This window comes from Mustela nigripes, chromosome 5 (genome assembly GCF_022355385.1).
Source record: "Mustela nigripes isolate SB6536 chromosome 5, MUSNIG.SB6536, whole genome shotgun sequence".
Classification (NCBI taxonomy): domain Eukaryota; kingdom Metazoa; phylum Chordata; class Mammalia; order Carnivora; family Mustelidae; genus Mustela; species Mustela nigripes.
In genome coordinates, this window is record NC_081561.1 from 67,023,208 (window position 1) to 67,036,766 (window position 13,559).

The 13,559-nt window shown below is 39.9% G+C and overlaps 1 protein-coding gene across 1 annotated transcript; it reads left to right on the forward strand.

Annotated features, from left to right (window-relative positions):
• Nucleotides 1–213: 213 nt before the first annotated feature.
• CALHM4 (calcium homeostasis modulator family member 4) lies at nt 214–5,010 on the forward strand. Its single transcript, XM_059399114.1, has 2 exons — nt 214–771; nt 4,624–5,010. The coding sequence occupies exons 1-2, from the start codon at nt 214–216 to the stop codon at nt 5,008–5,010; spliced, it is 945 nt and encodes a 314-aa protein (XP_059255097.1).
• Nucleotides 5,011–13,559: the final 8,549 nt, after the last annotated feature.

Sequence of the window (13,559 nt, forward strand, 5' to 3'; positions counted from 1 at the left end):
TCTCTTCTCTAGTTTTTCCCGGGTGGAATCTGAAGTCCATTAATTAGCTCAGGATTCACAAACTACACAAGGAAAGATGCTAGAATCCTTTAAACATATGAGGATGTTGGGTCACTTGACACAGCCAGTTAAACCAGTAAGATCCCATAAAATGGTTATAGCTGGTGGAGTGTAATGATCAGAAAGGGCCATTTGTGTCAGAGCTTCCCAACAATGAGCCCGACTCTCAACAATATCGTATCTTCCCTGCAGAGAAGTGGAACATTTATGAATTCTTTAATTGCTGCTTCGACCATTGGTGCGCAACAGCTTTTCTCCTCTTTTACCTTCAGTTGTCCCTGTCAGGTTGGGAAAAATTTCTACTATGGTTCTGCTTTTCTAGTCATTCCAGCCTTGATCCTTCTGGTTGCTGGCTATGCTCTGAGAAGCCAAATGTGGACCATGACCAGTGAATACTGCTGCAGCTGTGGCCCTCCTCAGCGGAGAATCAGCCCTCTGGAGCGCAAGCTGGCCTGTCTTCAGTTCTTCAGCATCACCGGGAGGGCACTTGTTGCGCCATTAACGTGGCTGGCTGTAACCCTGCTGACAGGCACCTACTATGAATGTGCGGCAAGTGAATTTGCACCTGTGGACCATTACTCTGTGTTTGACAATGTCAGCGTCAACAAACGGAAGGAGATCCTGGCTGGGTTTCCATGCGGCAAATCAGCTCCATCTGACATGATCCTGGTAAGAGATGAAGTAGCTCTCCGGCACAGATACCAGTCACAAGTAAGTTCTTGGTTTTGTTTGTTTGTTTGTTTTCTTTTTTCTTGCTATGGTATCCCAGTTTAACCACAGCCATTGGAAACATTTCACATTCCTAATGCTTCTCGTGTTATCTGAGTACACAAACTCAATGCCATCCACCAAAGTGATTTTTAGTGAGCAGCTATATACACACGGTTAGGATGTTGGGCTTCTGAGTAAGCAGACCTGTGTTGGAATCTTGCTTTGCCATTTATTAACCTGCAAAACCTTGAACAAGTCATATAACTTATCCGTGTTTCCACTTTTCTCCACTGTAAAGTGGTGATATTAACAAGGTCTACCACATAAGGTTGGGGTGAGTAACAAATGAGCTAATACATCTAAAGGGCTCAGCCTTGTGTCCACATTCCATATTAAAAACAAACACTTTTTGATATTTTAATAATAATAATACTAAATTACCTCATTCCACCTTGCATATTCTGAAATATTCATTCTTGTGTCTTAAAATTTTATCTAAAATTAGAGGTTAAATTAGAGGTTAAAATAAATTCCAGTGATAGCTCTAAATTTAATGTCCTCAGACCAGTTTATGTGAAGTGGTGGGAGGAGTCAGGGAAAAGACCTGTATCTACTGTACTTACAGGTTAAATTTAAGAAGTGTAAGTGTATTTTGTGAATACAGAGAGTCACTGGCATTCATCACTTTCTCCGAGGGATCTGGGATAAAAAGCACATTTGTAAACCACTACAATACAATAAAAATACATTAATTTTAAACTCTTTATTGCAAAGGCATACACTTTTTCACTCATCACTTTTTAACTATTAAAATTTAGAAGTGCTAGTGTTATTTTGTTGAAGAAAAATTGTTATCAGCACATAGAATACTGTGTGTTGCATAGCCCTATTTAAGCAAAATTAGAAATCTCATTATGGTAGGCTCCATCTCAACATTTTACACTAGCCCTAGAGCTCAGGCAGAGGACTTACGTGAAGATAGGTGAAAAGTCAAATAATCAGTGAGGCAATTTTAAGCTTTCAAAAATGTTCTTGCTCAAAAAAAAAAAAAAAAACTAACATGTAATACACAGTGGTAAGATTTTCCTTTTTTTTTTTTTTAAGATTTTATTTATTTGACAGAGAGAGAGAGAGATCACAAGTAGGTAGAGGGGCAGGCAGAGAGAAATGGGGAAGCAGGCTCCCTGTTGAGCAGAGAGCCCGATTCAGGGCTTAATCCCAGGACCCTGAGATCATGACCTGAGCCGAAGGCGAGGCTTAGCCCACTGAGCCACCCAGGTGCCTCTGGTAAGATTTTCTTAAAGTGAAAATAAAATGTCTTATTTGATGCATACAAAGACTTCTGTGAAAAGATAGTTTTATGGTTCAGAATGTCATCAGCCAGTGGATGCTTTTGGATCAATGGCCACAAAACTAATATTTATTAAGATGTTTATCATTACTGCATAAACAGTTCACATTTAATTCTAATCCTTAGACTCTTGAGAGAGGTATAATCAACCCCATTTTACAGATGAGGAAACCAAAGCTCAAAGAGTTAATGTAACTCATATAAGTTCACAGAGCTAATAAATGGTTGATTGAGATAGTCAAAAGTCATACTGTTTCCATTTCACCAGGCTGTCTTTCCTTTACAACCACCTTGAACTTCAATCTCATTTGAAGAATATACACTGTATTTCTGTTTGATTTTTCTGAGTTGGCCACAAGATCATATTAAGTTCAAACCCTTTCTCTGCCCATACCTCATTCTAAAGTAGCTTCCTGACATGAGTTTTACCCAATTTTAATCAATTTTCACAGCCATGCCAAAATTATCTTTCTAAATGCAAATTGAATGATGAGCACCACCTCTCCCAATCCCCGTATAAAGTTCTTTGATGATTTTTGATTAGCCCAATCAGAAATCCAGAATCCTGTCATGAAATACAAGGTCCTTCAGTGTCTGGTTTCTGACCACTTTTCTACGTGACTCTTATGACCCTGGAGGTACAAACTTGTTGAGGTTCTCCTAACTCTTCATGCTCTTATTTTTCTTCTTCTCTTATTAGAGCTCTCCTCAACTTCTTGCATCTGGTGAACTACCCTTTAATATTTAAGTATGAACATCATCTCCTCTGGGAAGCACTCCCTGATCCTCCTCTTCCTTAAGATGAGTTCACTTCTCTCCCACTGTGCTTACTGATACAAGAAACGATTACATTTTACCATATTTCCTAGTTTGTTATTTTGTCTCCCTCTTTAGGCTTAAAGACTGTGGAAAGAGTGAATATATCTTAAATTATTCACATCTGAGTCCACATCACCAACAACCATGTATAGAACATGGTGGAAGGTCAACCTGGGACTCAATAAATTATGGCTGATGAATTAATGGGCATCTCAGATGGCCTTTCCTCCACTGTGCTGTCCTCTCTCAAATTAAATTGCTGTGAGTGTCACTTTGTAGATTTTAGCCTCCACTGAGTGCAGCAGCTCTGCTGAGCTCACACTGGTAATTCCAGGCCTACTGGTGAATCACAAGCTGGGGGAGAGACCTTCACCTCCCAGACTAAGGCTGCTGACTGCTGGCTTCCTTATACCTGTGGAACTTGCCTCTCTTCCTTTACATAATAATAGCTAATTATTGAAAAAAGAATAATTAAAAAAAGAGTTTTAAGACTAGAAAACAGCCATTATGTCAGTCTTTCAAAGAGGGCACTAAATGTAAATAAAATATAGTTAATTTTCCTTTCACAGTATATTTCAAAAATGAATCATAAAACTGGTCAGCAAATAACTATTTGAAGGAGGAAGGAAAGGAAAAGGAAAATAATAAGGTGCTTTCCATTTAGGTACATAAGTGTCTTCTTTGATCACGAAAAATAAAAGGTAAGAGCAACTCAGGAAGAAATATCAATGGATACCTGTTAGCACATTATTAAGAAGGCACTTAGGAAGCTACCATTATTATCTATCATATCATCATTTTCATCACCATCATTATCTCATTATCAAATAGTTATTAAGCACCCAAAGGATGTTTGACCTGTCCCTAATTGTTGGGGAGGAAAGTTGAGCTAAAACCAAAGAGTATGGTTTATGTATCCTACACAAGAGTAATTGGTGAATTATAGCATCTGCCACTTCAAGGACAGTAGTTTTAATCCATTCCAAGTTAACAGGTCAATATCTTTTGTAGTCCCCAAACCAAACTGAAATGGTTGGGCTTATTCTCTCCATCATGCGTATATCCATACTAAGTGATCAGTACCTTGTTATTATTTCAAAGACTAGAAAAACAAATTTGTTTTTTTTTAAAATAGGTGATCTCAAAATTTTTTAAAGATTTTATTTATTTATTTGAGAGAGACAGCGAGAGGGGAAGCACAAGCAGAGGCCTTGGGAGAGTGGGAGAGGGAGAAGCAGGCCTCCTGCTGAGCAGGGAGCTGGATGCAGGGCTCAACCCCAGGACTCTGGGATTATGACCTGACCCTGAAGGCAGACACTTAAGGACTAAGCCATCCAGGTGCCCCACAAATTTCTTTTCTTTTCTTGGAAAATTTTTATTTATTTATTTATTTGACAGGGAGAGAGAGCGAGAGAGCGAGAGCGAGCACACAAGCAGGGGGAGTGGCAGGCAGAGGCAGAAGCAGGCTTCCCGCTGAGCAAGGAGACCGATGTGGGACTTGATCCCAGGAGGCTGGGACCAGAGCAGAAGGCAGATGTTTAACTGACTGAACCACCTAGGCTTCCCCCCACCAAAATTTCTTACCCACAGTTTATTTCTCAGGAATCCTTCTTATGGGGTCTGTTCCTTTGATACTTACTATATTTACGTTTTCTGCTTTTCTTTTAAATAACTATATCAAGATGCTGGGCTGGATTCTGATCACCCTGGCAACCATCGCTGCCCTAGTCTCCCGCTGGTTGGCGAGGTGCTGCTCTCCCCTCACATCTCTGCAGCACTGCTATTGGACCAACCACCTCCACAATGAGAGGGAGCTCTTTGAACAAGCCGCCGAGCAACATTCACGACTCCTCATCATGCAGCGCATAAAGAAACTCTTCGGCTTCATTCCTGGAAAGGAAGATGTCAGACACATCCGTATTCCTTCGTGTCAGGACTGGAGAGATATTTCAGCACCCAGTCTTCTCTGCATGGGTGAGGACTTGCAAGGTCACTACAGCTTCCTTAGAGATAGGGTGGATGAGGATAATGAGGAAAGCAAACCAGAAGGGATTGAATTAAAACCTTGATTATAGCACCTCAGGTTGCTCTAACAGATTCAGGTTGCTTAAAAGATACTTCACTCTCGTGATGATGGAGTTTCAGTGTAATCCCTTCATCTTTTCTGTCTCTTCTGATATTTGTTTAAATAAGTCCATTCAAGATGCTTCTTCCGAAAGCAGTTTATCTGATCATTGTGCTAATCTCTCTTTTTGAAATCTCTGTGGTGGTCTGGTGATGCCTGTATTGGTTTGATTAAAACAATATGGATTTTGAAGTCATATTAGAATGGGAATCTTGGTTCTGTTACTTGGTTAGCTGTGGGAAAACTGATATTTTGAAGGCCATTTTGTTATCTGCACATAATAGCTACTTCATAGAGCTGTGGTGAGGATTAAATGTGATAATATAAGCAAAGTGCTCAGCACAGTGCCTTTCCTAAAATAAGTGCCAACACACATTACTTTCTCCCTTTCTCTTTGTGTTCCATGTCTATCATTATTCCCCCATCTCTAATTTCTAGTTTTCTTTATTTCTACCTCTTTAATATTCAGCAACTTTTCACTTGTTTCTGTCCCTTCTTTTGATCTTAAATATCTGACCTTTTGGGAACTAGAATAAAAAAAGTCCTTTCTAAGCTGATAACATGTAAGGGAGAAACCCATGCAAGAAGGTCTTGAGTCATTCTGCCATAACCAGGGGATGATGATGCATTATTCTATCATCGTTAGTATCATAAATGTTATTTATAGCAGCTCCACACTAGGAGCATTTTTATAGCCACAACATATAAAGTTTATTCTAGAAAGCTTCCCTTCTGTGCAGTGTGTCTCTACTGCAGAGACACTATCTGTGTCTTCTCATGATCAGTTTGTACCCTTGCACTCAAAATCTGTTGAGGGATATGAGACTGCCACCTACATTTGTACATCTGTTGTCTAAAACTCCGAAAGGGGAGACCCACCTGACTCTTCTCTGTGACTTCATACTTCTAATATTTAAGTTTTCTAATTTTCTGTCTAAAGACATTTGCTGGTGTTCCACTTTCAAAAGAATGTTAATGTACTGAACTTTTTAAAGTGGCTGAGGAAAGCTATTCCAACTTTATCACATAAATCCATACACAAGACTGGCTGACTTGATATTACAAGAGGGATCCTTAAAAAAAAAAAAAAAAAACCCGAGAAGTTGTAGAAGGTGACTAGGGTCCTCATTTGGCTCTGATGTAAATGAGCTGTGTAAATATGGAAGGTTATGTCCATTTTGTTCTCCACAGTCTCCTCCAGCACTAAAATTCTATCACTCTATTTGTCTGGGAGTTTTTGAAATTCCTCTGTATTGGGACAGAATAGTTCAATCAACACTTTACACCATGCTCAGAATTATTTTATTAGTTTTGGGGGATTATGCCATAGTACATACTCTCCAATAAGATTTTCAGTTAACAGAAGGATCAAAGAGTATATAAAGTTAAAGCATTACATCATTAGAAAGATGATAATAGTTGTTTATATACAGTAACACCAGGAAATTTTCTTTTTACTAGATTCTGGAAGCCCATTTTACACCAAACTCCTTCAGACTATGACATGCACAGTTTATATTCTTTTTTTTTTTAAAGATTTTATTTATTTATTTTACAGAGAGAAATCACAAGTAGATGGAGAGGCAGGCAGAGAGAGAGAGAGAGGGGGAAGCAGGCTCCCTGCTGAGCAGAGAGCCCGATGCGGGGCTCGATCCCAGGACCCTGAGATCATGACCTGAGCCGAAGGCAGCGGCTTAACCCACTGAGCCACCCAGGTGCCCCGCACAGTTTATATTCTAAATCATGTAATCATGATCTTCCACTAGCGCTTTTTAGCAAAGGATTAAAGTAATCTTTGGCTTTTCTACATGGCTTCAGATGCTTTACAGCCACTACGTGAGCGTTTGAAGGGTGGTTTACATCCCTGAAGATTTCATTGTATACTACCCATTTCCAATTAAATAAATAAAATTCTCATTCATGTGTGTGTGTATGTGTGTATGTGTATGTACATTTGTGTGTGTGTATATGTGTGTTTGTCCAGAATATTCTTTTGTTCCACAGCCAGTTAGACAAGACTTTTCCATTAAGAACATTGTACTTCCTCCTCTTAATGCCTAGTGGATATATGTAATTTTAAGACATATAATTAAAATCAATTATATGCTAATACTACCTTATATTTTGTTACCAAATGCTTTTGGCTACTACATCAAATGCTGTGGGTTGGCATATGTACAGACTTGCTCATTTCTTAACTTTGACTTTGTCAGCTCCCCATCCCACCACCACAATCTAAGCTGCCTCCTTTCTGGAAGACAAATGCAATATAAATGTTTAGATGTGTTTTATCCAGCTTTATGTTTTCCAAAGCCAAATTGCAGAATCATACTTACATTTATCTTCTTTGTCTCCTTTCTCTGTTCCCAATCTCAAATTCTATTAAAAAATTCAAATGCAGGATTGTAATAAGAAACAAGAAAGTGAATTTCCAAAGTGCTTTCTGCATTTGGTTTAGTGCAAAGGAAAACCACATTGACCTTAAAACTTTAAAATATCACCGTCGACAAAAGGCCTTTCAAATGCAAGACTAGGTAGTTATTTGCTACCTCAAAATATGAAGTGTAGCAATATAATATTAGCTTGTAAATAAATCTACCAAAATTTAGCCCTGGTAACTAAAGAACAGATATCGGCAGGCTGTCCTCAGCTACATAGCTACACAACTTTATCCTTTAGCTGTGGGGCACACATCTATAAATGGGACTGGTGGACCAAAGATCAATGAACAGTGTTTCCAGAGAGGCAAACTATATCATTTCCGAACTGAATTATTTTTCTGCACTAACCACCAGGTACATTTAAACTTCTTTAATCTCAGTACACCAGAACTTTAGACAGAAATGGATTCGAAGTGTTGTTTCCTCTGCTGTCCCCAGTGGCCAAGACAAGTATCTGCACCCATCTGTAGTAGTGGTTAATAGTAGTAAAAATAGTATGTAGTATTTATTATATGCCAGCTACTTTAAACAAATTTATCCCATTTACTCTTTGCAACAAACTGGTAAACAGAATCATATATTCTGATATGACTTGCTGAAATGGCGTGAATAACAGAGAATGTGAAGCAATTTTGTGTATGTGAAATTCTACACATAGGAAATGCTGTCTCACTGACATAACTGGTGAACTATGGAAACATTCATAATTGGAATCCCTAAAGCCTATCTTATCCCAGTAAAGTAAGTCCCCCCATTTTAATGATGAAGCAACTGAGATACTGAGAAGTCAAGCAATTTGCCAAAGGACACAGACTCGTAGTGATAGAGATAGAATCTGGCTCTAGCAGTCAGACTTCTGATCCTGCACTCCATAGTACTATGCTGGAATACAGCAACAGCAGACAGCTGATCAACCTTCCAAGGCCTTGCAGGTGTCAGAAGAATTCTCCTGCTATGTCTGAAAGTGAATAACTCAAACACCCTGAGCTCTGACAATAAGGTACTCTATCACATCTCTGCCCCTCTCTTTCCATTTCCACTGTACCTGAAGGTAGACAGGCTCAGCTTCAAGGCACTGTGCTTCTTAACAAAGTGAGATGTGCACTCTCACTGGGGCATCACTTTGGATCTGAGCTACGCTACAGCCAGTGGCACCAATTCTGTTAGCCGCAAACTGCGGGCTTCCCAGGAGGCTCAGGCATTCTTTCCATGCACGGAATGGGCAGGACACTGCTATCGTCTGCCAACTTGTTTTTGGCAGGCTCTAGTCATGAAGGGTCAAAAATGGAGTCTGGGAAACATCTCTCATTCATATGGTTTTGGATAAGTCAATCTCTCTGGGACTTTAATGTTCCCTTACATGAGACAGGGAGGGTGACAAAACTGTGGGAGTGATTAAACTATATCAAGTCACAGATCTCTTTGAAAAGCCATTACGGGGCAAGCTATTTTGCAGAAAAACACATGGAGATGGGCTCATTGGTCTCAGAGTTTACACACTAGGGTAGACTAAATCATGGTCTCCCCAAAGATGTTGATGTTAGAATCCTGGAATTTGTGAATGTTATGCTGGGCTTTACATGGCAAAAGAACCATTGTAGATGTGATCAAGTATTTTGAAATGGAGATATATCCCAGATTATCCTGGGGGGCCCAAAGTAATCATAAGCTTCCTTGTAAGAGGGGCATAGTCAGCAAAGGCAAAGTGAAAACCCAAAAGGAGTATCAAGGAGTATCAGAGTGACACCCGAGAAATTAGCCATTGCTGGCTTTGAAGATGGAGGGGGTCATGAGCCAAAGGAAGGCAGACAGCCTCTAGAACCTGCAAAACACAGTAAATAGATTTTTCCCCTAAAGCCTCTGGAACATAGCCCCAATAATACCTTGACTTCAGCCTACTGAGACCTGTGTAATTGGTGTCAGACAAGTCAGAATTATATACTATTCTTATAGTTACAGAACTTTAATAAATTTGCACTGCGTAAAGCCACCAAGGTTGTGGTAATTTGTTCCAGGGGCATCAAACTAATATACCTACCAACGCATTTCAGGAAATTTATGAACCCACAAGCTGGTCATGAATGACATGTCCTGGGTTAGGACCTCTTCAAGGTAATTTCTAGCACAAGTATCCTGGGATTCTATATGCACTGATGCTCTGCCCTAGGCAAATCTTGCTCCTGGTAAATAAATAATCTATAATAGAATACTTTATAAATAATGTGTTAGAACTGAAGGTATTCTAAAATGCAGAAAGAACAGCTGGATACACATTTTTTAGGTATCAATAGATATTTCAGCCTAAACTACAAATACAAAACATTTAAATATATTTTTCTTTAGTTGCCAGGGAGTGACATCAACAGAACTATGTACTGTGAATTATTTCATAACATAGACATATTGTAGGAACTGAACTATGAGAAAACACATACCAATGGAGGGGGGGAAGGCAAATCTGGATCTATGTGGTATTTTTTGATTATATAAATTTTAGAGATCAAGAAAAATGGGCTTATTATTTAGGTTATGCTTCTCATTCTTTCACTTTAACTTGACTTTGAGAAAGCTGCCTACAAAATAAGCATTTTTATTCCAATATAATTTTACAGATCCTATGAAGTCCTAGCAGACCAGAGAAAGATCTGTATTTTGTGGGGACGATAAAGCCAAAGGAAAAAACTATCCAAATGGTGGAGCAAGAATAGTATAATTCGGTATGCATTTCAGTACCACTTGCCATCAGGGCATTGGGTGTTTTGAGCTCCTTCTTGGAAATTTTCTAGAGCCCCCTCATATGGCGCTCCTGGAGTTGGACCTCATTGGGTGGACCCAAGTCTTTCCTTCCTGGAGCATGGAGCTGGGGGTATTCCCCACTATGTCTATGGCACCCAAAGTGGGGTGGTTGCAGGTCCCTAACTCAAGTGCACTGCACTGGCACCCCGGGTAGGGACAAGCACAAGCTATGTGCCTTGGGTTTGGTAGACCACTGGGGTGGTGCTTCAAGTCCTCTGAGGCTTACAACTGGCCCTTCGGATGGCTGTCCTCCCCAGCCCCAGATCATGTGGTGGTTTTGTGCTCTCCCGGGCTAGTCAAGTGCATTTCTTGCTGGCCAATGCAACTGCTGAACCGGATCCACCCACCTGGAAGGTATGGTGCTGCTGACACTGAAAGAGATCCCATTCTAGGGATGCGGTGATCCAGGCCCGAAGAAATCAAGACACGGTTGGAAGATGTGTAGTAAGTTTAGTGTGACTAGAAAACAAATGATCACTCTCATTTTCTGGCATACTTCTGGGTAAGACTTGCATTTGTGGACATCAACAAAAGAGCACATTCTTTGAGAAAACCACTAGAAGCCAGTACTCAAGAGCAACATGTTGGATGATGGAACTTAATGAGAAGGATATGGCCAACATTACCTTAATGGCATTAGGATACTGCAGAAACAAGAACTGATTGTTTCAGTAGAAGTTACAAAGAGTCTTGGCATTCTGAGTAGTAACAGCACTGTTACTTTTTTTCTTTTTTTCATGGTGGGAGATAGTCAGTTAGATAGGAGCAGTGTATTTCATGATAAAGAACGTGAAGAGATGGTACATGGGGCAGTACAGACAACCTTCATGCTCACTGATTAAACAAAGAAATGCATACATGTTTCTACTACTTTAAATCTTTATCAGTAAATCACCATATCTTACTTTGCCCATGAATTTTTAAAATACACCTTTTAATAATATTGCTTATATAGATAGACCCCCCCCCCCCAAACATGTTTGCCCCGGAAACTACATACCCTTGGGGTGCCGCTGATTCAACCCTTCACTATATTTTCTCACAAGAAGCCAAAAAATAATTTGACTTAAGTGTTTTTTAACTCTCAAGTTCATTTTCCTTCTACATTTTAAGTAATTTATATTGTATCTCCCTAACCCTATCTTCTTCTATATTTTTGCTCCTTCACTTTCTCTCCTTCTCCACCCAGTCTCTTTCAAATCCAAAGAAAAGGTATGTGTGAGTGTGTGTGTGTGTGTGTGTGAGAGAGAGAGAGAGAGAGAGATAGAAATGGGGGAGAATAATATGAATACATATTTCTAGTGCAATTTTAATATGCCATGAGAAAAATAAAATTAGGTAAAGAGGATAGGGCATACTGAGAAGAGTGATTGTAATTTTAAGCCAGGTAATCAAGGTAGCCTCAGGGAGAGTTACATTTGAGGAAAAACCTGAAGGAAGTGAGGGAGGGAGCCATGTAGGTAGGGGAGGAAGAGCATGCCAACCAGAGGGAAAGCAAGTGCAAAGACGTCAGGAGGAGAATCTGCACTGCATGCTGCAGGAACTGTAAGGAGGGTAGTGTGGCAGGACCAGAAAATAGGTGGCAGAGCAGTAGGAGATAAGGTCAAAAGGGTAACAAGATGTGCAGGTGAGGGTTAAGGAAGCCAGACGGGCCTTCAGTTTGGGGGGGGGGGGGCGGTCAGTTATGAGTACAGTGACATGACCTGATTTACACTGTAGCAAGATCACTCTGACTCCCATGTTGAGTTAAAGCAGATTGTAAATGAGGGGTAAGTAGGGAGGTGTTAGGCTCGAAGTGATACTGGGATCACTACCCTTCAAGGGAACACTCCAGAGGACACAAAATTAGAATTTCATATGGCTATTTGTACTTGTGACTAGTGATGAGTGTTGGGACACCTGGCTAAATGAAACATTAGCCACAAGAACTAAAAGAATTAGGATTAACCTTTAAATAGGCAATTTGAAATTCTGTGCATCTGAGAGTAGTGAAGAGTGCCTAGAAAATTCATAGGCATAGACAAGTAAAAAATACCAAAACAGTTTTTAAAGACTGATAATATTAGGAAATAGCAACTGAGAGTTTGCATTACTTGCAAAGAAACTTAGATGAATACAAATGAGTAAGACAAATATTTTAGGGACAGTATTCTTTAGTAATGAGGATGAATGGAGAACAGCAACAGAGAGCAGAGGTGCTTCAGAAGATATTCTATACATTCAAAATTATAAATAACACTAATATCCTATTTTTGAATTTGCATTATTTCCTGTTCTATGAATGATCTTATAAGCTTATTTAGCTTATAAGTAGCTAAAGCTGGGCTTCTCACTTCTGGCCTCAGATCCTGTAATGTTCTCCCTACACCATTTGCCTATCTGCAGAGCTTGAAACACTCCTATCCTCTAACATCTTTATATATTAAAAATGAAACACTAAAAGAAAGCCAGTTTGCCTCATAACAATTCCCCCATTTCAGGGAGTAAAGGGCCTTCCTGCATCTGTGAAGTGTCTTTGTCATTGTCAAAATGAAATGAAATTAGAGATCAACAAAAAAATTCTTAGTGATTTCTTACACCAGTTAGAATGGCCAAAATTAGCAAGATAGGAAACAACATGTGTTGGAGGGGATGTGGAGAAAGGGGAACCCTCTTATACTGTTGGTGAGAATGCAAGTTGGTGCAGCCTCTTTGGAGAACAGTGTGGAGATTCCTCAAGAAATTAAAAATAGAACTTCCCTATGACCCTGCAATTGCACTCCTGGGTATTTACCCCAAACATACAGATGTAGTGAAAAGAAGGGCCATCTGTACCCCAATGTTTATAGCAGCAATGGCCACGGTCGCCAAACTGTGGAAAGAACCAAGATGCCCTTCAATGGATGAATGGATAAGGAAGATGTGGTCCATATACACTATGGAGTATTATGCCTCCATCAGAAAGGATGAATACCCAACTTTTGTATCAACATGGACGGGACTGGAAGAGATTATGCTGAGTGAAATAAGTCAAGCAGATAGAGTCAATTATCATATGGTTTCACTTATTTGTGGAGCATAACAAAGAGCACAGAGGACATGGGGAGTTAGAGAGGAGAGGGAGTTGGGGGAAATTGGAAAGGGAGGTGAATCATGAGAGACTATGGACTCTGAAAAACAATCTGAGGGTTTTGAAGGGGCAGGGGGTGGGAGGTCAGGGTACCAGGTGGTGGGTATTATAGAGGGCACGGATTGCATGGAGCACTGGTGTGGTGCA